Consider the following 24,166-nt stretch of genomic DNA (forward strand, 5'->3'; position numbering starts at 1 on the left):
AATAAGGGCACCGTGAATGGATATAATCTCACCGTTATCAGATATTCAAGTAGAACCCGGAACTATTTATATCCGTCGAGCAAGTAGTGATTGGTGCGACCGCAGTGTAAATGGCGCATGCACACAAAGACTCCCTGGGAGTCCCAAGCCCCGGCGTCATGTGACCAATGACGTCAGGTCACGTGATCGTGACCCGGCGTTCTGGAGACATGGAGATGCCGTGATGAGCCAGAGCGTGCAACGCGCACCACCCCGGCCACAGCAAATCCCACATATTAAAGAAGTGACAGTGCGCTATATATAATATATACTAGGACACAAAAATAAGACTAGAATGTATTTTAGCCAGAGAAAAAAAATTATCATATATAGCAAATATATATAAAAATACCACAGTAAAAATCAATTTGGAAGAAATAATATAAGGGACAAGATATTTTACATATATCATGAAATTGCCAGAGGGGATATATCCAAAAAAGAAAAAAAAAATTTGATATACACTTATGCAAGATAATAAAATAAATATAAATAAAGAATAAATAATGAAAAATAATAAAAAGTCAATAAAAAAGTAAAAGATATATAAAAAAATTAAATAACAATAAAAAATTAATAAATAATTAAATCATTAATAAACACATTAAGCAAAATAATTAGAAAAATAATAGAAGATAATAATAAATATAATAAATCAAAATATATCAATCTTCATGAAAATTCCTTTGACAAAGTCCAAAAAGATATATGTAAAAAAATAACAAAAATAGCGCAATCAAAAGAAGTTTTTAATCCACCAATGTCCATAAGGATAGCAATGTAATATAAGACGTATATTGTAGATGGTATGGTAACATTATCTGGAGAGAGCAGCCCTGCCGTGTGACATACGGGACCTGGCGCATTCGCAGGAAAGCAGCAATGGGATCGGCCCCTTACAATTTAGTCAGTGGGCAAAGGCGGGAACGTCGCATTAAAGCTTTTACAGGCTAAAACGTCAAAACATGAGCCGTGCACAGGGACTAATTCACTCTTCCTTCTTGTTTCTTAGGATTTTGAGAAGGATAAAGCGGAATCTGAGAATGAACACGGTGACTCTGATGGCGAAGAAAACATCGGTTGGAGCATGGTGAACCTCGACGAGGAGAAAAACCAACAAGATGTGAGTGAACTTTTACAGTTGTCACATTTCCATTGTTTTTTTTTCTACTATAATTGTCTGTTTTGGAACGTTCTATAAAGCGAAGTGTGAATATTTTTCTTCATTGCCTAACCCAATGATTTCTTCCTGTGTTATCAGTATTCCGCGTCTTCAACTACCATTTTGGATGAGGAGCCGATTGTGAACAGGGGTCTGGCTGCTGCGTTACATCTTTGTCAGAACAAAGGTATCGCTTACTATGGGAAGATAATTGAGACAGGCAATGCTTTACAAAAGACACCCGTTTAGTAAAACTCCCAACTCTTGCCATAGCGGTAACTTGTCATTTGATGATTTTTAAGAATAGTAAAAGCTATGATTGAAAAGTTATCGGCACATTTTATTTTATTTTTTTTTTTATAGGCTTGCTGGAAACAACAGTACAAAAGATTGCACGGGTTAAAGCGCCCAATAAATTGCTTCCAACAGCCAATTACTGCATAGAGGACAAAATGTAAGTGAAACTTGTGGCAGGGCACAGATATTTCCTGGCACGGAGATGCTGAAAGTAATGATGCCACCTGTGTGATCGCCTCTCATCATTTTTTTTTTTTTTTCTTTGCAACTTCCTGTGACTGTTATTGACGCTAACACAGTAATTAAAGGGGTTATCCAGCTGGATTGATTAAAAACCTTAAAATCTATCATATTCTCTTGCTGTCAGCCTAAGGATCCAGGACATGATGTTCCGATGTCCAGAAGCTGTGGCGACCTGTTCTTCAGCCATCTGTTCACTGAGGCTCCTGATTGGCTGCAGCCGTCAAATGACTGGAGCGATTTGTCCTCAGATGTGCCTCTTGGTTATGCATCACATGACCGCTGCAGCCAGTCTCGGGTCACAGTGATCGAGTATCATTATTAAAATGTATTTGCAAAGGAAGGGTTTTAGCACAATGCCAGAAGGTGATTGTAAATTCTGTATCACGCTAATGCTGCATGCTTCTTGTTTTTCTTCCACTTTTTTGAGGTTCTGACCACTCAAAGGTTTTTTTTTTATGCTACTATGAAACAGGGCGATAGATGACAAGTACAGCAGGCGAGAAGAGTACAGAGGGTTCACCCAGGACTTTAAAGAGAAGGATGGCTATAAACCTGATGTCAAAATCGAATACGTAGATGAAACTGGGAGGAAACTTTGTCCAAAAGAGGTAAGCTCTGCCCAGTCTTTGTAAGTTGTCTCTCGATGGTTTGCAGGGCTGTAATCTAATATTGGCATCTCCCACCACAGGCATTTAGACAGCTGTCTCATCGCTTCCATGGTAAAGGTTCAGGTAAAATGAAGACCGAAAAACGCATGAAGAAACTGGATGAGGAAGCGGTGAGCGCACGGACACTGAGATCAATCCAGTCTTTCACCCCAAAAGACCCCAATAATGACTGAAAAGTGTATTTATACAGGGTGTCCACCTGATAAGTATGAATTAACACCTTAATGACCAGGCCTAATTTTCCTTATTACGTTTTTTTCTAGGGATTTGGGTTTCTGTGGGGTTTTTTTTTTTTCTTACTGAACCTGGGACTCCCATGCTGGAGTCCCAGTTACAGGGGAAAATTAACCCCTACTTTGCCCCACACCTCATATATACATGAGCCTGGCCGATCACACTTTTAACATACCTGGGTATCAAGATTTCACAGATTAATAGGGTATTCTGTCTTGGTATTAGTAGACGTGTAACCCCCTGATCACCCGTGGAAGTGTGTAGACTTTGAATACCCCCTTCTTTGTTTCAGGCAGCAGCATTAAGCCTGTGCTAGGTATGACAATGGCGCTACTCTGGTGTTAGATTCCTGACAGTCAGGATAGGAAATGCTGCTGCCAATCACTACACTATGCACTTATTTCTGTGCTGTCACAAAAATGGTTTCTGATTTGCTGCTTGTATTTTATATAAAATGTTAAATCCTTGTTTTGTTTTTGTCTTCCATCAGCTGTTAAAAAAAATGAGTTCTAGTGACACTCCTCTTGGCACAGTAGCCCTTCTGCAGGAAAAGCAGAAAGCCCAGAAGACCCCATACATTGTGCTCAGTGGAAGCGGGAAGAGTATGACAGCGTGAGTAACCAAAAAAAAATCCTAATGTGCTGCCCTTCTCTTAAACCGTGCTGCATGTCAGTGTTTCAGAAAAGATTTTGACTGAAGCTACATACTGTTAAATGTATGCATTAAAGAGGTTGACCACTACATTTATACCGATCCATAGTATGGGTCTTCAGTATTAGATAGGTGATCCGAAGTTATCACTTCTTTCGGTGGATTGTTGTAAACTTTAAATGGAGTCCAGCTCCATATACTGCTCAACAGCCAGTGCTGGGTCCTGCAGATGTGCTACTATTGATGGAGAATAGGAGCTGATCTGCAGCGGACACTAAACAGTGTACAAAGCTGTGGTGCTCCACTTTATACACGATTTACATCCAGCTGCCAATGGAGGTGATAGCGGCTAATCACTGGGGACCCCCACCAATCTGATGGTGATGACCTATACTGTGGATAGTTGCAAAGAATGGGAGGGACTTTCAGTTCTGTATACAGCGTGTTGCCCAGTTTACTTCTGCAGTCTATTGGTCTTCTACACACTTGCAAACTAAATGCTATAGAGTTTGCAAGTTGTGCTATGAAGCTGGGCTCGTCAAGAAAGAAGATGCAACAACCCCTCTAAGCTTCCAATATGCAACACCATTCATTGTTGCAGGTAATGATTGTTCATCTAAGGGGCAATATAAGATGCGATTCTTCTTTAGTTTCTCCTCCTTTTCTTTCTCTTAGGAACACACTTATTAAATGAGTGGTAATGGATCACTGAAATTCCACTGAAGGACCAGAAGAGCGATCGTCCTGTGCACACAATATTCAAGCATGCTGGACTGGTGTGGATTGATGAATGCTCAGGAATGTGCAGCCATGCAGACCATCCCCAACAGCCTCGACTTTTTAAAAAAAAACTACATTCTGAAAGACTGGGGTGTGCTGGATTCCAGACATGCTCCAGTTTTCTTGATAAATTTCGTCATGAGATTGTCTGTAAATCCTCTAATAAAATTGTAATATGGAACTAATAAAATTGTCTTTATTCTTATTACTTACACATTACGTGATTTACTTAACACAATTTGTCATCATATAATGTGTTGGAGTATTTTTTTTTTTGTGTGATGTTCTGATCCTAAAGGTTAATGTTGTCCATATCTATCAAATCATCCAACTATCGCTTATCTCTGTGTCCGAATATAATTTAAATAGGGGCCTGATAAAGGGAAGGACCCACATATGAAACCATAAGAAGTTATGAAAGATGGCTCCTAGTCCTGGGAAAAGGATGGAGCATTTGTGCTATCGGATAAAATACATAAGTAGCCTCAATATGACAGCTTTATTACACCACTCCATCCGACGCTCAGCATTATGCTTGGTGATGTAAGGCTGCATGCAGCTGTTCGGCAATCAAGCTCTTGGCGGGGGAGCAGTATTTGGTCCGGACTCTGCAGTTATGGAGTCAGCAGAGCGTTGGTGACTTTCCTGGCCTCTGCAATTCAGCATTCTGTTACCCCATTGTAACGTTATGGGGTCTCCACTTCGTGGCTGAGTTGCTGCAGTTCCTTCAACTTCTCTATAATATCAGTCACAGTTGATGGGGGAAGAAATGTCATGAACAGACTTGTTACACCGGAGGCCCCTATTACAGGACAGTGCTGGTATCTGTGAGATCTGCCCCACCAGCCATTCTGTCACCTTAGTAAAGGCAGATAGTATGGCGGGGAGCAGAGGGACCAGATGGAAAACCGGAATTCAATGATTTGGAAGCGACTTATTTATTTTTAAGGTTGTGCCACATCTACAAATATTAGATGTTTAGAAACAAGGATGCTTACTTTATTATGGCATGTTTAGAAATTTATAAGGTTGAAAAGACCTAAAATTTGACTTTCAATCTGCTTGCTTTGTGCTTGATGCCACAAATAAATCCTGCAATTGAAGATGGGTTACAAAGTTGGTACATATGATCACTGTTTCTTTTATCTCGAAACTCTTGTGTCTTGTATTCCATAGTCCCTCAGCAATATCTGTGTTCAAATTAGTGGTGAGCAAAAAGGTTAAAAGGACTGTGACCCAGAACGGTCTCGTCAATCCACGGACTCTGTGTGCACCAGGGTTTTGAAAATTCTTATGCTCGTCTCTCTAGTTCAATTACTCGTTTGGGGATGCTGTAAGATTTGGCTTTGACCAATGGGACGCGTTACACACATGTAGTGCTGGAGGCTGTGTGATGATATCCATCAGGCTATGATGGTTGTGGATGGCTCCAGATCCTGCCGGGGACCCTCTGTAAGAATAAAAATAAAGGCAGCAGTTCAAGAGATGAATGCTACAAAGTATGGAGGGGCTTCTCCCTGGGTTCTGCTTGAAGGCCGCCACTAGATTTGGGTTGAACAAAGAAGATCTTGCTGTTAAGAGGAGAATATATGGCATATGAATATATACAAGAATCAAAATTATACCACTGTATGGATGCTTTGCTGAATACTGAAATTAAGATATTTCTGATTCTCTAAGACTCAATTCTGTACCAGGATGTACCTTGAGATTTGCTGATGTTGACATGGACTTCAGAAAGTTGTATAATCCACCTAGTCTCATCGAAACTAGGTGGACTGGGCTAGAAGCAATATGTGAGATCAATAGTAATTTGTGATAATCATTAATTTGGAAAACACCCATGATGTAATAAGACAACTGATTTCTTGCTATAAAAGGCTGTACACCTCTGAGATTAAAGTAGGGAAGAATCATTTGAGGCACGATCCACCTTGTCTTGTGTGTTCTTTTCTCCGTGCACGTATCATGTCCTCCAGAGATCCAGTTCGGCCACAGACAATTAAGAAGGGTCGCATTTTAGTGTAACAGAATTCACATTGCCAAAAGGGAAGACCCCAGAGGACGTCGGCCAGGAGACTTACTAGTTTAAAAAAATAAAAAGACTCCATACTTGATCTATGCACTCCTGTTTTCATCATACTGAGTGCCATATCCAATACAGCTGACCCGCAGAGAAATTAAAGGGAATCTGTCACCTTTTTTATTTTATTTTTTTTTTTACTATGAGCTGCCGGCAATGACATCAGGGGGTTTATCTACAGCATTCTGTAATGCTGTAGATAATCCCCGATGTAACCTGAAAGAGAAGAAAAACTAGTTATATTATACTCAACGGGGGGGGGGGGGGGCGGGCCGGTCTTGGTCCGATGGGTGTTGTGCTCCGGCACCTCCCATCTTCATACGTTGACGTCCTCTTCTTTGCTTCCCACCACGGCTCCTGCGCAGGCGCGCTGCTCAGCCCTGTTGAGGGCAGAGCAGAGTCCTGCAGTGCGCAAGCGCCGGGAAAGGTCCGGCGCTTGCACACTGCAGTATTCTGCTATGCCTTCAACAGGGCAGAGCAGTGCGCAGGAGCCACGACAGGCAGCAAAGAGGACATCATCGCTGCAAGATGGGAGGCGCCGTACCACAACACCCATCGGACCAAGACCGGACCGCTCCCCCTCCCGGTGAGTATAATATAACTTGTTTTTCTTATCTTTCAGGTTACATCATGGGCTTATCTACAGCATTACAGAATGCTGTAGATAAACTCCTGATGTCATTGCCGGCAGCTCATAGTTGAAAAAAGGGTAACAGATTCCCTTTAAATAAAAATTAACCTGACAGGCACCTACAAATAAAATCCTCAAGCTTTATTTCATTTACAAAAAGTTAAAATTTACACTTGACGATGATGATAAAACATACGTGTTTCTGGCGTCCTTCGCACCTTTAGTCATAGAATGATTATTTCTCTTAGAAACACATTAAATTATATGAACCAAACAGAAAATATCATATTACCAAAGGCAAAGAAAAACTAACATAAGTATTGATGTCAAATAAATCTCAATAATTGAAGTGTTGGTTTTATAATTTATTCCTTTGGGCTGCTTCCTGCCAAGCGTAACAATCCAGAAAGCTTCCCTCCTGAAGAGCTTAGGTTGCCAGGCATCCCCATTCTGGAATTTTAGCTCTTTTCCACCCAAAGAAATAAAACTGTCTAGTAGTGATGAGCGAAGTGCTTGGATGCTAACAGTGTCTTCAGCGTGCTCGAAAAATGTTCTGAGTCCCTGCAGCTGCATGATTTGCAGTTGTTCAATGGTCGTAATACCTAAAGGGATTGCCGTTTTTTAGACAATCCCTGCATGTGTTGTGGCTGTCGAGTAGCCGTGGGGACTCAAACATGGAGGAAAGAAGGTTTAAGCATACTCACAGACGCAGATTCTTTACTGTAAGAGCAGTGAGACTATGGAGCTCTCTGCCATATGTTGTAATGAGTGATTCCCTACTAAAATTTAAGAAGGGACTGGATGCCTTTCTTGAAAAGTATAATATTACAGAGTATATACACTAGTTTCTTTAATATTGCGTTGATCCAGGGAGCTAGTCTGATTGCCGTATGTGGAGTTGGGAAGGAATTTTTTTTCCACAATGTGAAGCTTTCTGTTTGCCACATGGGGGTTTTTGCCTTCCTCTGGATCAACATGTTAGGGCAGGTTAGGACAGGATATGGGTTGAACTAGATGGACTTAAAGTCTCCCTTCAACCTTAATAACTATGTTAGAGCACACCAAAGACACTCAGCACCTGAGCATGCTCAGATAACACCTTATCACAGCACGTTCACTCATCACTACTGTCTAGTTTTCCTTCATTGCGCTCCAAGAACTGTCTGAGTAAGTGATGTTATTGTTGTTAATATTATAAATATGCTCAGCAATTCTTTTTTTTTAATTTTCAGCTAGTACAGCCTATATACACTGCTCAAAAAACTAAAGGGAACACTTAACAATGTAACTCCAAGTCAATCACACTTCTGTGAAATCAACCTGTCCAGTTATGAGCAACACTAATTGTGGATCAATTTCTCCTGCTGCTGCGCAAATGAAACAGATAACAGGTAGAAATGATAGGCAAATAGCAAGACAACCGTATAATGGAGTGGTTCTCCATGTGGTGACCACACACCATCTCTTTGTTCTCATCCTTTGTGGCTGCTGTTTTGATCACTTTTACATTTTGTTATTGCTCTCACCCCTAGAGGTACAGTACAGTAGCATGAGGCGGTGTCTACAACCCACAGAAGTTGATCCGGTAGTGCAGCTCATCCTGGATGGCACATCAATGCAAGTTGTGGCAAGAATGGTAGTTGTGTCTGTCAGCACAGTGTCCAGAGCATGGACAAATACCAGGAAACGTAGAACGGGGCCGTAGGAGGGCATCAACCCCGCAGCAGGACCGCTACCTCCTTTCTGCAACGAGGAAAAAGCAGTGCCAGAGACCTGCAAAATGACCTCCAGCAGGTCACAAACAGACTCCATGAGGTTGGTATGAGGGCACGACGTCTACATCTAGGTGTAGTGGTTACAGCCCAACACTGTGCAGGATGCTTGGCATTTGTCACAGAACACCAGGATTGGCAAATTCGCCACTGGCGCCCTTTGCTCTTCACAGATGAAAGCAGGTTCACACTGAGCACATGTGACAGACGTGACAGAGTCTGGAGATGCATTGGAGAGCGATTGCTGCCTGCAACATCCTTCAGCATGACCGGTTTGGCAGTGGGTCAGTAATGGTGTGGGGTGGCATTTCTTTGGAGAGCCGCACAGCCCTCCATGTGCTCGCCAGAGGTAGCCTGACTGCCATTAGGTACCGAGATGAGATCCTCAGACCCCTTGTGAGACCATATGCTGGTGCGGTTGGCCCTGGGTTCCTCCTAAGGGTATGTGCACACACTGCAGATTCACCTGCGGGTTTTTTCCCACGGAACCGCAGGTAAAGTGACCTGCGGTTTTGCCCTGCGGTTTCACACCTCTACTATGTGAAAGGTGTGAAACCACAGCAGAATCCGCAGAAACAATTGACATGCTGCGGAAAAAAAAACGCAGCTTTTCCGCAGGTAAAAAACCTCAGCGTGAGCACTGCGGTTTTGAAAACCCATAGGCTAACATGGTACTGTACCATGTCTGCGGAACTGCTGCAGTTCTGCAGGGCCAAAACTGCAGCGTGTGCACATGGCCTAATGCAGGACAATGCCAGACCTCATGTGGCTGGAGTGTGTCAGCAGTTCCTGCAAGATGAAGGCATTGAAGCTATGGACTGGCCTGCCCGTTCCCCAGACCTGAATCCGATTGAGCACATCTGGGACAACATGTCTCGCTCCATCCACCAAGGTCACATTGCACCACAGACTGTCCAGGAGTTGGTGGATGCTTTAAGGGCCTGTCACACTAAGAGATATCGCTAGCAATATCGCTATAACTAGTGACGTTATAGCGATATTGCTAGCGATATCGCTGTGTCTGATACTTACCTCCGACCGGCTCCCCTGCTGGTTATCGCTGATCGCGCGAGAACAGGCTGGACTGTTTCTTGTAGTCAGCTTCCTGCGGCGCTTCCTGCTGTAACGACGAGCGACGCGTGGAGCCGGGCGGGAGGACGCAGGATCGCCTGGTCTGACAGGTAAGTAGCGACCCCCGTCCCCAGCGATGTCGCTGGTGAGATCTGCCTGTGTGGCAGCTCACTAGCGACCACTTAGCGATGCACCAGCGATCCTGACCGCGTCATATCGCTGGTCGGGATCGCTGGTACATCGCTAAGTGTGACAGTACCTTTAGTCCAGGTCTGGGAGGAGATCCCTCATGACAACATCCGCCAACTCATCAGGAGCATGCCCAGGCGTTGTACAGTAGGGAGGTCATACAGGCACATGATGGCCACACACAATACTGAGCATCATTTCCTTGTCTTGAGGCATTTTCACTGAAGTTGGATCAGCCTGTGGATTTTCCACTTTGATTTTGAGTTATCATTCCAAATCCAGACCTCCATGGGATATTAATTTTGATTTACATTGATCATTTTTATGATTTATTGTTCTCAACGCATTCCACTATGTAATGAATAAAGATTTGCAACTGGAATATTTCACTCAGTGATATCTAGGATGTGGTGTTCGTTATATTTTTGGACAGTGTATTTAACTTGTCATTTACTGTATCCAGTGTACCATTTGTCAAGTTTCACAGTTAATAAAAGAGTTAATATTAAAAATATTAAAATGCTATTACTCTCAAGTTTTGTTGTTTTTTTTTTGCATAGCAGCAAACATTGCAATTACTGCCAAAACATTTGTGAAATCCCTTTGTCATTAGCCAGGATGCGTTATTGGTGCGTTTTTTATATAAACTTGCAGAGCGCAAATTACGAATAGATTTACCCATTTTAGCAACACATCTATTTCCCTTATTGAGAATATCATGTACTGTATAACGTCATCTTGATGTAAATCCGGAGTGTATTTTCTGATATTTCTTATTTTATTAAATTGGATACTATAGGGTGTGCTGAAGGTTATAATTTCATCACCATCATTAGGATGTTTTTTTTTTATTTGATTTTACAGGTAACATTTCTTTTCTCTCTATTCCCAATGATTTTTGATAGGTCATATCAATAATTTCATCTGTACAGCCTTTTCCCCCAAGTCTCATTTTTACGATAGAAGATTCCTTCTGATAAAGCAGCGTTGTCGGAACTTGGCATTTTTGCCCTGAGAAATTCACCGTAAGGGATAGCCGCAATGTTGAGGCATGGATGGCCACTGTCCGCAAGCATTGTGGTATTACTACAAACGGTTTTCAGAATAACGAACACATTATTTTTTTTTAGATGTCATAACACTGGTAAGGGCAATATCTAAAAAATATATGCTGTTATTTGGACCATTGAAAGTTAATTGAAGATTAATATAATTATGATTAAGGTAGTGGATTAAGTCTGGTATGGTGGAGATGTCATTAGACTACACAAGGATATCGTCTACATATTGACCATGCAAGACTAAATTAGCAAAAAAAAAAGGATTATTGTGAGAAAAAAATGTAATGTGCTTTCCACCAGGCAACAAACAGTATAGCCAATGAAGGTAAGAAGCGGCACCCTATTGGGGCATCTTTAATTTGAAGCTCTCTATTGAATATAAAAAATAGGGATTTTTGTGTTCTCACCGTAAAATCCTTTTCTCCAAGATGCTCATTGGGGGTCACAGACCATGGGTGTTATGCTGTTTGCCACTAGGAGGCTGACACTAAGTTGAGACAAAAAAGAGTTAGCTCCTCCGCAGTATACACCCACCTGCTGGCTCCCAGTGAACCAGTTTGGTGCAAAAGCAGTAGGAGATAATTAACATCATATCAGAGTACGATCGTTCACATAGTATTAGCGAGCACCACATCGAGTGAAGGGGACAAGCAAAAGTCGATAGACCAATCAGGGTGGGTGCTGTGACCTCCAATGAGTGTCTTGGAGAAAAGGATTTTACGGTGAGTACACAAAAACACCTATTTCTCCTTCGCCTCATTGGGGAACATAGACCATGGGACGTCCCAAAGCAGTCCATGGATGGGGAACAATATAACAGAATCCCATATACTGACTGTGTAAAGATGTTCTACCGTCTCTTGCAGAGTACATCTGCGAAGGCCCGTGCTCACGGAAGTCAGAGTGTGACTATTGGTTCGAAGATGCATACAGGTGGAACTAAATCACAGCCTTGCAGCCCTGTGAACATGTTCTGTCCGCATCCGAAACCGGATGACTCAGAAGGCAGACATCAAACTATGTAGAATCTGTCCCAATATGCCCCATTCCCTGCTGGGATGGGCACACTTTTGATGTGGTAAAACTTTGGAATAGCCGAGCAAATTTCCCTAGTTATTGTGGCCCTGAAGTGGTCTTCAGGAGACAGTCGACCTCAGGACATTCTGAGAGCCGTTGGTGCATGCAGAGCGGGTCTCTCAGACCACGCACTGAAAAACCATAAACCCTACTGGGATGGACACGCTTCTGGCATGAATTACTCCTGAGTAGCCGATAGGATTTCCCTAGCTATTGTGGCTCCGAAGTGGCCTACAGGAGGGAGCCAACTACAGAACGTACGTATTGAGAGCCCTTAGGCATGCAGGGCGTGCATAGGTTTATGCATCCGATGTACGAGTGACGAGCCCAAAAGAGGCAAAGATGAATTCCTCGCCAAAATATGAAGATGAAACGGAGGTCTGGTGACCGTTGTGTTCTGGCAGAAAGGTTGAAAAGGAGAACAACCAAAAAAGTTCACCAGCGTGGAGCTGTCAGTTCCGACAAGAAGGACGGCCTTCTTAGACAGAACTCCCAACTAGGCGTCCTGTGACAACTCAAAAGTCGTCTGATAAAGCGCACCCAGGCCCAATTTAACATTCTGGGCGTCTAACATACATCTTAGGAGCAATTTTCTGCTGGAATAGAGACAAATAGAGCCAAACTCTGTCCTTTGAAGGAGCGGAGTTCCAAAAACTAAATTCCAAGACTGTGGGGACAACCTAAAAGGAGGAAAAAAGGACGGGAAAGACACAAGAAGATGTCCGTGATCCCTGCACTGTGCGCAAGAAAGAGTTCAGGTGCGGTGATGGGTGCAACCCAGGCTCGGACTGGCCCACGGGTGAACAGGGGAATCGCCCGGTGGGCCCCTGTGCAAATCTAGGCCCCCAATGCTTACTGTAATTCTGTAATGCTTACAATTCATTTGATTGTCTCTGTACAGGAAAGACAGCGTCTCATCCATTAACCAAACTACCCAGTTTCTTATTATATAGATATCTAGGTACATTTGTGAATGAGGGTAATGTAATATTTGTATGCAGGTGACAAGTGGGCCCCCAAAGTCAATGTTACTGGTGGGCCCTTGGCACCTCAGTCCGACACTGGTGCAACCTAAGGCCTCGAAGCACCATCATGTGGAGGAAACACCGGAGACAGGGTCGGTTTTAGGCAAAGTGGGGCCCTAGGCAAAGTTTAAAATGGGTCCCTAAATGCTAACATATTGCACATCACACAGAAGCATTTTGATTGTATTTACATGCGCTGAGTTCTGGCCGCTAAATGAGTGTGATCGACAATATTGAAGTCATTCAACACTTGTTTCCCGGCCTCTTTCCACCGTCTGAGAAAGAATGATGGGGACAGAACCATCACTAATAGATCACTAACAGATCACTATACAGTATCATGTTATCAGCAGCACATCTACAGTTTACATCCCATAGTCCTCCGTATAATATAATGTGCCCCATAGTCCTCCATATAGTATAATACATTCCTCATAGTCCTCCATATAATATAATACACTCCCCATAGCCCTCCATATAGTATAATTCACTCCTCATAGTGCTCCATATAGTATAATACACTCCTCATAGTGCTCCATATAGTATAATGCACCGCCATAGTCATCCATGTAGTACAATTCACTTCTCATAGTATAATGCACCCCATAGTTCTTCATATAATGTATTCCCCATAGTCATTGATACAGTATAATGCAGCCCACATATAGTATAATGCAGCCACCCCATAGAGCATAATGCAGCCACCTCACAGAGTATAATGCAGCCCCGCCATACAATATAATGTAACCCCCCCATAGAATATAATGCAGCCCCCCATACAATATAATGTAACCCCCCATAGAATATAATGCTGCCACCCCTTAGAGCATAATGCAGCTACCCCACAGAGTATAATGCAGCCACTCCACAGAATATAATGTAACCCCCCATAGAACATAATGCAGCCCCCCTCATATAGTATAATGCAGCCCCTCCATAGAATATATTGCAGCCCCCATAGAATATAATGCAGATCCTTATATAGTATAATGTAGTCCCTCCATAGAATACAATGTAGCCCTCCTCATACAGTATAATGCAGCCCCCATAGAATATAATGTAGCCCCCTCATAAAGTATAATGAAGCCCCCATACAATATAATCTAGTCCCCCATAGAATACAATGTAGCCTCCTCATATTGTATAATGTAGCTCCCTCTTAGAGTATGATGCAATCACCCCCCCATAGAATATAATAAATACAGCCCCCATAGATTATAATGCAGCCCCAAATAGAATATAATACAGCCCACCTCCCCATAGAATATAATGTAGCCCCCCCATATTATATAACACAGCTTCCCCATAGAATATAATGTAAAATATATCCCGCCATGGTGTATAACACAGCCGCATAGTATATAGCCCAGCACCACATCGTATAGAGCCCAGCACCACATGGTATATAGCCCAGCCCCACATGGTATATAGCACAGGGTATATAGCACAGCCACACATGGTATATAGCCCAGCACAACATGGTATATAGCACAGCCCCACATGGTATATAGCACAGAGTATATAGCACAGCCACACATGGTATATAGCCCAGCACCACATGGTATATAGCCAAGCACCACATGGTATATAGCACAGTAGCACAGGGTATATAGCACAGCCACACATGGTATATAGCCCAGCACCACATGGTATATAGCCCTGCACCACATGGTATATAGCACAGTACCACATGGTATATAGCACAGCACCATATGGTATACAGCACAGCCCCACATGGTATATAGCCCAGCACCACATGGTATACAGCCCAGCACCATGGTATATTGTCCAGCCACACAAGGTATATAGCCCAGGCCCAGCCACACATGGTATATAGCACAGCCACATATGGTATACAGCCCAGCACCATGGTATACAGCCCAGCACCATGGGATATTGCCCAGCCACACATGGTATATAGCCCAGTCACACATGGTTTATAGCTCAGCACCATGGTATATAGCCCAGCACCACATGGTATACAGCCCAGCACTATGATATATAGCCCAGCCACACATGGTATATAGCTCAGCACCACATGGTATATAGCCCAGCACCAAAGTATATAGCCCAGCACCACATAGTATATAGCCCATGCCACATTGCATATAACTCCCCCTCCCTCTCGAGAATCACCCCACAGTCCAGCAAACACAACGATCTATTTAAAAAAAAACACTCCTCACCTTCTCCTTGTGCCCACGCTGCTCCCGGCTCCTGTCTCCTGCTCTGCCTAGCACACAGTGAGAGCGCATTGACATCATCGCGCACCTGCTGTGTCAGAGGCAGAGCGGGGAATGATGGGAGAGGGAGCTGACGCTCTCTCCTCCAACATTGCTGTGAACTGTACCGGCGTCTATGACGCTAGTATAGTTCAATGCAGCGGCGGGGGAGTCTGCGCTGAGGGCAGGCGGGCCCCCCTGCCTCTCGGGGGTCTCATAGCGGCGGCATAATGTGCCGCTAGCTGGGGGCCCCTGGGAGAACGGGGGCCCTAGGCAGCTGCCTGGTCTGCCTGCCCCTAACGTCGGCCCTGGCCAGAGAAAAGCAAAGATAGAGCTCAGGTTACCAGAGATGAACGAGATAAACACCAGACCCGTGTGTTCCGGTGACAATTCAGAGAATAATGAAACATATCTGATAGACGCCTGAAGATGGTGGCAACGACCAGTAGAAGACTTCATGCACCACGTTCTCGAGGTAAGTGAGTGCAACTAGGATTACTGGAGAGAAACAACCCCCTTTTCCTATGTTCTTCTGATGACCGATGGAAATGAAGAAAGACAAAAAACTAAAGGCACGGAATAACCAAGAAATACGTCTGCCCATTGTAGGATGCAGGGGACTACGTCGCACAAGGCCGTTCCGCTGCAGGTACCTGTCTAAAGCATGTCTTACGCCGTAACTTTGGTGTAATACTATGAATTCTGATGGGGAGACCCGGAAGAAGATTATGGAATTGCTGCTGGGTTAACAGGAATGCTCGGATTACTAGAAAACCACCTAAAGACTTGACTCCCAGGCTGACCTGCGTCTCTGAAGAAAAGAGAGATGGCAAGAGAGACTGTTGCCCCGCCAGGGAGGCTGGTGTCAGCAGTCAGCCACTAGTCATTGGCTAGGGAGAAAGATTTTTCTTTTCTTGGAGAGAGGAATCTAAATGATCTCTCCTGAGGATTATCAGACCTGCGGGAACAGGCAGCACCGGCGCCCGACAGAGAAGGATTTCTAGCCCAAACTGCTTGACCAGCTTATAGAAAACGGACCAACTTTGTCATCTTGGCGGTGGGTCAATGAGTCGGAAAGAAGGCTTTGGCCTGGCGCCTAAATTTTGAAGGACGTAAGGGCAAACAAACAATCCTGTATCCAGAAGACGCCCGGTCTCATGCCCGCTCGATGCGAACAGCTGAAAAGCAGTCTGAGGGCCCCGACCTAGGCGGCCGTCTATATTGGCGGTACCAGAGGATAACACTAAGAATCACTGAGTGGAAAATGTGAGAGACCTAGGTCCCACAGATCCGAAACTTCTATAGGAGGGTCCTTACATTACTGCTTGGGCCTATGGTAAGGAAAAAGGTCAGGGACCCTGTTGGGCGCAGTCCGCTTTCCCATTGTCTGAACCCTAATGCCCTACTGATGGTGATGGTATGGCTGATAGCGCAACACAGCTAGCCATATTCAAAGAGGGAAGAGCGCTGTTCCGAGGTCTACAGGCCGGAGCCACAGTTACTCCATCTGATGGACCGATGGCTGATAATCGATGATCTATCCGGCCAGGATAAAAGGGTTCTAGATGCCAGTCGAAGTGCTGGTGGGCTACGACGGGAGCTTCAGCTCAAGGGGGAGGCCTCACTTCTAGAGGCCTTTCACAGTGAGCTATGTGACCCATCGTTTCCTGAGCCAGTTGGCTATAACACGAATCTCCGGATGAATGATAAACGCCCTTTCAGGGCATAATAGAATGCTGAGCGATCCGGTACAGGACCGGAGTCCTTGTCAACCACCAGTGTCTGGTTGACTTCCTTAGGAAACAAATTCGGTATCTTCCGGAAAGCAAACCTGTGGAGCGAGAAATCAAACTCACTGGAGTGAAAAAACACTTGCATGATCGGGTAACTACTACGAATCCGATATCTAGACACCTGTATGTTTCTCGACAGCTTGCGGCCCCTGCTAGCCGACAGCTCCTGTGTAGGAAAGAATCTTTCTTTGCCAATCTTGCAAACGCTAGGATCTGCAGAGGCATCCTAGAAGTAAATCTCTTTGGCCAGAGAAGTCATGGATTGCACCAGTAACGAAGCCCACTTAGGGGGCTAGGTATGCTGGACTCAGTGGTGGCTGAGTCACAGGGTTCATGAGAGGCCTGAACCGAGAGCTTTAACTGAAGTATTATTTTCCATAAACCAGTAACTTAACCACACAGCCAACAGCTCTACTGCCTAGAGTAACAGTGCGTGCCATCCCTGTGCAGGGTATCATACCATTTCTAGTGTATGTGCTGCCAAGGCAAGCACTCTATCCCAGAGGGCACTCTCCATTCTGAATGCTTTAGGGATAGGCATGTATGGGTCAGTAACAGAGCCCATGTAGGGAAGGACTAATATATTTATATATATTTATATATATATAGGGTGCCGTCCAGGCTTTACCCCAGTGCAGTAGCTCCATGACAGCGGTTCTCCGCTGAGTCAGTACAGTAGCGGTGGAGGGCCCTAGACTGCGTTGGGGATTTTGCGGAATTAATAATTCTGCGCTCGATGGTAACACAGACTGGCCGATCGCAATAGCCCGCGATGAGGTGCGGCTGCACTCTGGTCAGCAGAACAGTCGCTGGATAAGGGAAGGGCAGGGAGGGAGTAAGGAAGACAGCCATCCTTGCCATGGGAAAAAGGCAGAAACTCCTTTACCTAGGTCCTCTGTGCTGTACTGGATCAGTTGTTGCAGTTTAATAGAGACGACCGTGGCGGGGGAAGAGGATCGCAGTCAGGACGGCAGATGTGGGCGGTCGCGGCCAGCTGTGAAGACAACAGCAGCGGCGGCCAGGTTGAGAAGGCAGGGGGAGCTTGAGAGGCAGTCAGGCGCTCAGTAATAAAACCTTGCGGAGTAGACCGGGTGCCTATCCCCCCGGGGCCCGGTTTCCAGGGCAGGTGCTGCATCCGGAGTCCCCCGACAAGTTCAGAGGCGGCGAGAGTCTCCAGAAATATGGCCGCCAAGAACTTGATGAGCACTTCTCGTTACAAACGAGAAGCGCAGAATACGAGGTGTGGACTGGCGACGCATGGGGGCGGATCCTGTGAGGATGCGGCCTATAGAGGAAAATGGCAGCAGACAACTTGATGAGCGCTTCTCATTCCCATTGAGAGGCGCCTACATGGGCGGAGCCGACGAAGGGCGAGCGGAGCAGAGTTTTCCGGAATGCGGCATACACTGTTGAAAAGCTGGGGGCTAAATTTTTGGCTTAGGCCGGCGTGCACCCCGAGGTGCATCTGAGGAAATAAATTTTTGCCGTGGAGCCTTTGTAATCCTCTACGATCCCCGCTGGTATCGCGACCTACCAATCGCCGCTACCGGGCCATCCTGCCACAAAATAACCCCCGAATCTTACCAGATCCTGCAGGTGTTACCAGAACCGGGGTGTCGGGTCCTATGGAATTCCAGAGCCCGGCGCTGTTGGTAGGGGGAAAGGCATGGGTTTCGGACTCCTTACACAGTCGCCAGTTGCTGAAGTGAGCTGCGGCATTGCTTGGACGGTGCAGGGCACTCTCTATCCACGATTCCTTTGACAGGGAGGTGGAGAGGAACCGTCCGCCTCCTTGCATCATCCGCTTTAACAGTGGTGGTGCATTGGGGGCTGATCGGACGCCATAGATGGAGCTTCTGAGGTCAATCCTTTAGGATGGTAACAGGCTGGTTGTTCGGCATAGGCCTGGCTGTGACAGGGGATATATGAAAGCGACACTCCATGTGTTCGTCCATCTGTTGGTGCGGGGAGATCGGTGCCCTTCGAAGGACCCGTTGCCCTTGAATCAGCTCAGGCATCCCACGTTGCAGGAAAGGATACGTGGAGGGACACTCGCACGTGCTCGCCTGTTGTTGGTTTTGGGGAAATCGGAGCCTTGAAAGGTTCCGTTGCCCCTGTCATCCATGTGAAAAAATGAAAAATGGAAAAAAATGGCAAAAAAAGTAAAATAATAAATGGTCTGAAGACCAGACCAGTGTGCCTCCTACAGACACTAAGCAAGAACTGGTTCACTGGGAGCCAGCAGGAGGGTGTATACTGCGGAGGAGCTAACTCTTTTCTGTCTCAACTTAGTGTCAGCCTCCTAGTGGCAAGCAGCATGGCACCCATGGTCTGTGTCCCACAATGAGGCGAAGGAGAAAATTACGTTTGAGTAAAAAAAACTATGGATATTAAAATAATCTCTTTTAATTCTAGAGTAAGCACTGTAACGATCAAGATGAAAACAAATTGCCTGTAGCGCCAGATCGTGTGGAATACATGAATAGAAGTTCACTGTATTAGAAGAAACTGTAATCATTAGTGATGAGCGAACGTGCTGGGATAAGGTGTTATCTGAGCATGCTCAGGTGCTAACAGTGTCTTTGGCGTGCTCAAATAATCTGTTTGAGTCCCCCCAGCTGCACGTCTCGCGGCTGTTCGACAGCTACAACACATGCAGGCACCGTCCCGTAAAAAAAACCTGGTGTGCGTAGCACTGAAGGTGCTGATCAACCCATGTGCTTAAACCTCAGAAATGAATGCCTGAAATAATAGGATGGAGTGGGGGGTGGAAATATGTTTGTGTAATTTGGTCAATCCATGAAAGATGGTGATGGTAGAATGACCCCCGATGACATTTCTGACTTTCTTAATTACCCCACGATTTTCTCCCTCCTGAATTAGATGCAACAATTTGTCAATACAGATATTAGTTGGATGTGAAGGTACTCTTTTGTAAGGCCCCTTTCACACATCATTTTTTTGCCATCAGTCACAATCCGTTGGCTCGACAGATCCATCGCAGATTGTGAAAAACTGATCCATCGCATCCGTTTTTTCATCCGTCCCTTCCGTTTTTTGACAGATCCATTTTTAAAAACACCCACAGACAGACAGATCTATAGATAGATATGGGATAGATAGAATACATAGATATATCTATAGATATATAGTTATATATATTAAAAAAAAAACGGGAAAAAAATGGTGTGGGCTCCCGCGCAATTTTCAGCGCCAGAGGGGGAAAGCCGACGACCAATATTTGTAGCCTAGGAAGGGGGTAATACCTATGGCCACTTCCCAGGCTATGAATATCAGCCTGCAGCTGTCTGCATAGACTTTACCGGCTACTAAAATAGGGGGACCCCCCCCAAAAAAAAATGACATGGGGTCCCCCTATATTTTATAGCCAGAATGGCTACACAGACAGCTGCAGGCTAATATTCATAGCCTAGGAAGGGGCCATTGATATTGCCCCCCCCTGGCTACAATTACCAGCCCGCAGCTGCCCCAGAAATGGCGCATCTATAAGATGTGCCAATTCTGGCACTTATCCCCTACTTTCCCTCTGCCGTGTAGCAGGTGGCATATGAGGTAATAAAGGGTTAATGTCACCTTGCTATTGGAAAGTGACATTAAGCCCGGTTAATAATGGAGAGTCGTCAATAAGACGCCTATCCATTATTAATCTTATATTATTAAAGGGTTAAAAAAACACACACATAGGAATAAAGTATTTTAATGAAATAAAACACAACACATCACAGATGTGACCTCTCTATAGGTCTCCGATGACACACTGACTGGAGATAACCCTCTGGCAGTGTGTCATCGGAGATAGGCCTCTCTCTTTAATGCTCTACAGTGAGAAAATTCTCACGATGTAGTGCCACAAAGTGACAGGTGAACTCCAGTGACCTGTCAGCGGCGGAGTGATACAATGATGGAGACAATCCTCCGCATTGTATCACCGGAGCCCCTGGAGAGCGGTCGCATCAGCTGATGTGACAGCTCTCCATGGGACAATCGTATTAATTGGATTATGTCAGACAGAGTGTTGGTTTATTTTAATTTTTTTTACAGGTGAGCGAGGGCTTCAGGGATTAGGTGTAGATGGTAAGTATGAACTATATGTGTTTGTTTTTACATTCAACACTTTAGCCGGATGATGGGACTACTACTGTCCAATCATTGGCTAATGTGTCAATCACTGTCACTATAGCAGCCATAGCCGGATGGGACTGTAGTCCCATAGGACGATGCCTGCATACACACACACAAACAGGCCGCACAAACCCGCAGACCCCCCACACACACACGCACATAGCCCAGCACACGCCATACACGCACACAGGGTTGGAGCATGCTCAGTTTGCTTATTAGGTGTGTCTGGAGTGATGAGGATTACTGGAACTCACCCTATGCTTTGACTTTCTTGAGATCTTCTTCACTGTTCTTCTCTCATCTTGATTGTTCCACCCAGTTTTCAAAACTTGAAAGTGAGAGGTAAAAAATGAAGATGTACCGGACGATCAGGTAGGTCTGCTTCTCGCAGACACTAAACTAAAGTCCATTTGATAAATGCCTGTTGGTGGAAGAAGGAAACACTTGAACACTTATTGTCCACCAGCTATAACACAAAAGGTCTCATGGTCCGCAAACGAGATGACTAAGAAACAGAACTTTGTCCTACTGCACATAAGTGTTGTTCCATTTACATAATTATGATATTCATGTAATTATTCATTCTGAAAATATGTATAGGAGGTCACCATTGTTTTTTGGTAATTACTATGCAGGAATCTTTGGCAGGTTAAAGAAGTTATCACGTACAAAGATCAGTTCTTCATCCAGCAAAACGAGACGACTGTGTGTGGAAGCAGACATCTAATGATGAAAAAGTTTTAAAACTTATTTTAATTTTTTATTTTATTCCAGCTGAAATTCAAAAGTAGCTGTTCTAGTATAGAGATGGCCGATGGTCTTTTACTCAGCCGGGGAATGCAAAAAGACACAATGTCCAAAATGTCATCAATGGAGAAAACATACGGTATGTACAAAGTGTGAAGATTCGAAAATGAACAGAAAATATACACATTGTATCACATACATTTATGTATATACAGTTAGGTCCATATATATTTGGAGAGACATTTTTCTAATTTTGGTTCTAGACATTACCACAATGAATTTTAAACAAAACAATTCAGATGCAGTTGAAGTTCAGACTTTCAGCTTTCATTTGAGGGTATCCACATTAAAATTGGATGAAGGGTTTAGGAGGTTCAGCTCCTTAACATGTGCCACCTTGTTTTTAAAGGGACCAAAAGTAATTGGACAATTGACTCCAAGGCTATTACATGGACAGGTGTGGGCAATCCCTTCGTTATGTCATTCTCAATTAGGCTACTTTCACACATCAGTTTTTTGCCGTCAGGCATGATCCGGCTTTTTTTAGAAAAAACGGATCCGGCATAAATTTTGGAGAACTGTAGAAACGGATCCGTTTTTTTGCTGGATCCGTCTCTGTTCCTGGAGGCTGGCCAATTGGATCTGAGCATGCGCAGACTTAAAAAAACCGGATCCGGTTGCTGGATCCGTCTTTTTCTGGATCCGGCGCATTCCGGCGCCCATAGACTTTCATTGTAGCAAAAAGCTGGAAGCACCGGATCCGGCGCTTCCGGCTTTTTCGCCGGAGACAAAAAACGTTACAGTAGACGTTTTTTCAAGACGCCGGAATGAGACAAGTTGCCGGATCCGGCAAAAAACGGATGAAACGCAATGCCATCCGGCACGATCCGGCGCTAATGCAAGTCAATGGGGAAAAAACGGATCCGGCATTGCATTTTGCCGGATCCGTTTTTTCCAAAAAAAGCCGGATCGCGCCTGAAGGCAAAAAACTGATGTGTGAAAGAGGCCTTAAAGGGAAGGTGCCATCCAAAAAAATTTTTTCAGCAATTGAAAAAATGTAAAGAATTAATGTTTACATGTTCTTAAAATATATTATCATTTGTTTTTAATTTTGCAAAATGTAAAAAATAATTTTAAAAAGTTTGGCAATTCCACTTCTTAACACTAGGGGGAGTTGCTACTGAAATTTGGCACAAAAACCTAGTGTACAACTAGCTCACATTACTGCACTGGAGTAATTATGGGCAGAATCTGCTGACATGGGTGTGGTGTCACTCCTCTCCTCCCCTTCTGGGTGTTTGCTAAGGGAAAAGAGAGGATGACATCTAGGAACACAGTGAGTAGCCATTTTGATGGGGCCTGCAAAGTTACTGACTGTCTTTGCACGTAAAGTCTGGATCAGAACAGGCCATCAATCAGCAGACATGTTTCCTGGATTTCTGTGGAGCAGACAAGAAGACGGTCCATCCATGTGTATAAAACACAGCGTTCTATGTACAATCCCTGGCACCGAACAGGGCGCCCCCGCATAGACCAGCACACTGCTCTCCTAAAATACTTTGTGCTGCTGTCGCCCTGCTCCTTCCACCATACATTAGGCCCCTGTCGCCTCGCTTTCACACATTGCCAGGACGGGATCTGAGGAGAGGAATGGGGTCTTTGGTCACCAAGGATGGCAGGCAGCAAGGATTCTGGGAGCAGGGTGACAGCAGCACAGAGTATTTCAGGAGAGCATTGTGCTGGTCTATGGGGGCACAGAGGGAGATATATGGGGAGGAGCAGGGTGACAGCACCACAGAAATCCAGGAAACATTTCTGCTGATTGATGGCCTGTTCTGATCCAGACTTTGCATGCAAAGACCCCATTCCCCTCCTCAGATCCTGTCCTGGCGATGTGTGAAAGCGAGGCGACAGGCTCAGTCCGGGGTGACGCTGGGAAGCAGGCTGGGGGGAAATGGAGCCATTCAGTAACGATAAAAATGAGACCTCTCTCTTCAGCTGCCTCACCAGCCCTCCCCTGACTGCACCTATTACCCCTGACCCGTGTGCAGGTGCTCAGCCAGAACCACCCTAGAATGGGTCCCCTTTTAGCAGATAATACTGCCATAGTGTTCTCACATAATACCGCCATATACTTCACACAATACCACAATGTAGATCACACATAAAACCAGCAGGGTGACAGCAGCACAGCGTATTTCAGGAGAGCAGTATCACACGGGATAGGATTAGATACACAGTTCAGCAGACTATCACACAGGATAGGCTTAGATACACA

General features: G+C 44.8%; 1 protein-coding gene across 2 annotated transcripts in view; it reads left to right on the plus strand.

Annotated features, from left to right (window-relative positions):
- Window positions 1-4,264, plus strand: part of SART1 (spliceosome associated factor 1, recruiter of U4/U6.U5 tri-snRNP) — a 66,684-nt gene extending 62,420 nt beyond the window's left edge. For both annotated transcript variants that reach the window (XM_073554687.1, XM_073554686.1), the window contains exons 15-21: window positions 1,052-1,162; window positions 1,301-1,388; window positions 1,565-1,655; window positions 2,214-2,349; window positions 2,430-2,519; window positions 3,134-3,255; window positions 3,970-4,264. In XM_073554687.1, coding sequence (XP_073410788.1) covers window positions 1,052-1,162; window positions 1,301-1,388; window positions 1,565-1,655; window positions 2,214-2,349; window positions 2,430-2,519; window positions 3,134-3,255; window positions 3,970-3,988 — 657 coding nt within the window. In that variant the 3' untranslated portion in view covers window positions 3,989-4,264. The remainder of the gene's footprint in view (window positions 1-1,051; window positions 1,163-1,300; window positions 1,389-1,564; window positions 1,656-2,213; window positions 2,350-2,429; window positions 2,520-3,133; window positions 3,256-3,969) is intronic.
- The last annotated feature ends 19,902 nt before the right edge of the window (window positions 4,265-24,166 follow it).

Source organism: Dendrobates tinctorius, unplaced genomic scaffold (genome assembly GCF_039654945.1).
Source record: "Dendrobates tinctorius isolate UK_male_01 unplaced genomic scaffold, ASM3965494v1 ptg000211l, whole genome shotgun sequence".
NCBI classification, from domain to species: Eukaryota; Metazoa; Chordata; class Amphibia; order Anura; family Dendrobatidae; genus Dendrobates; species Dendrobates tinctorius.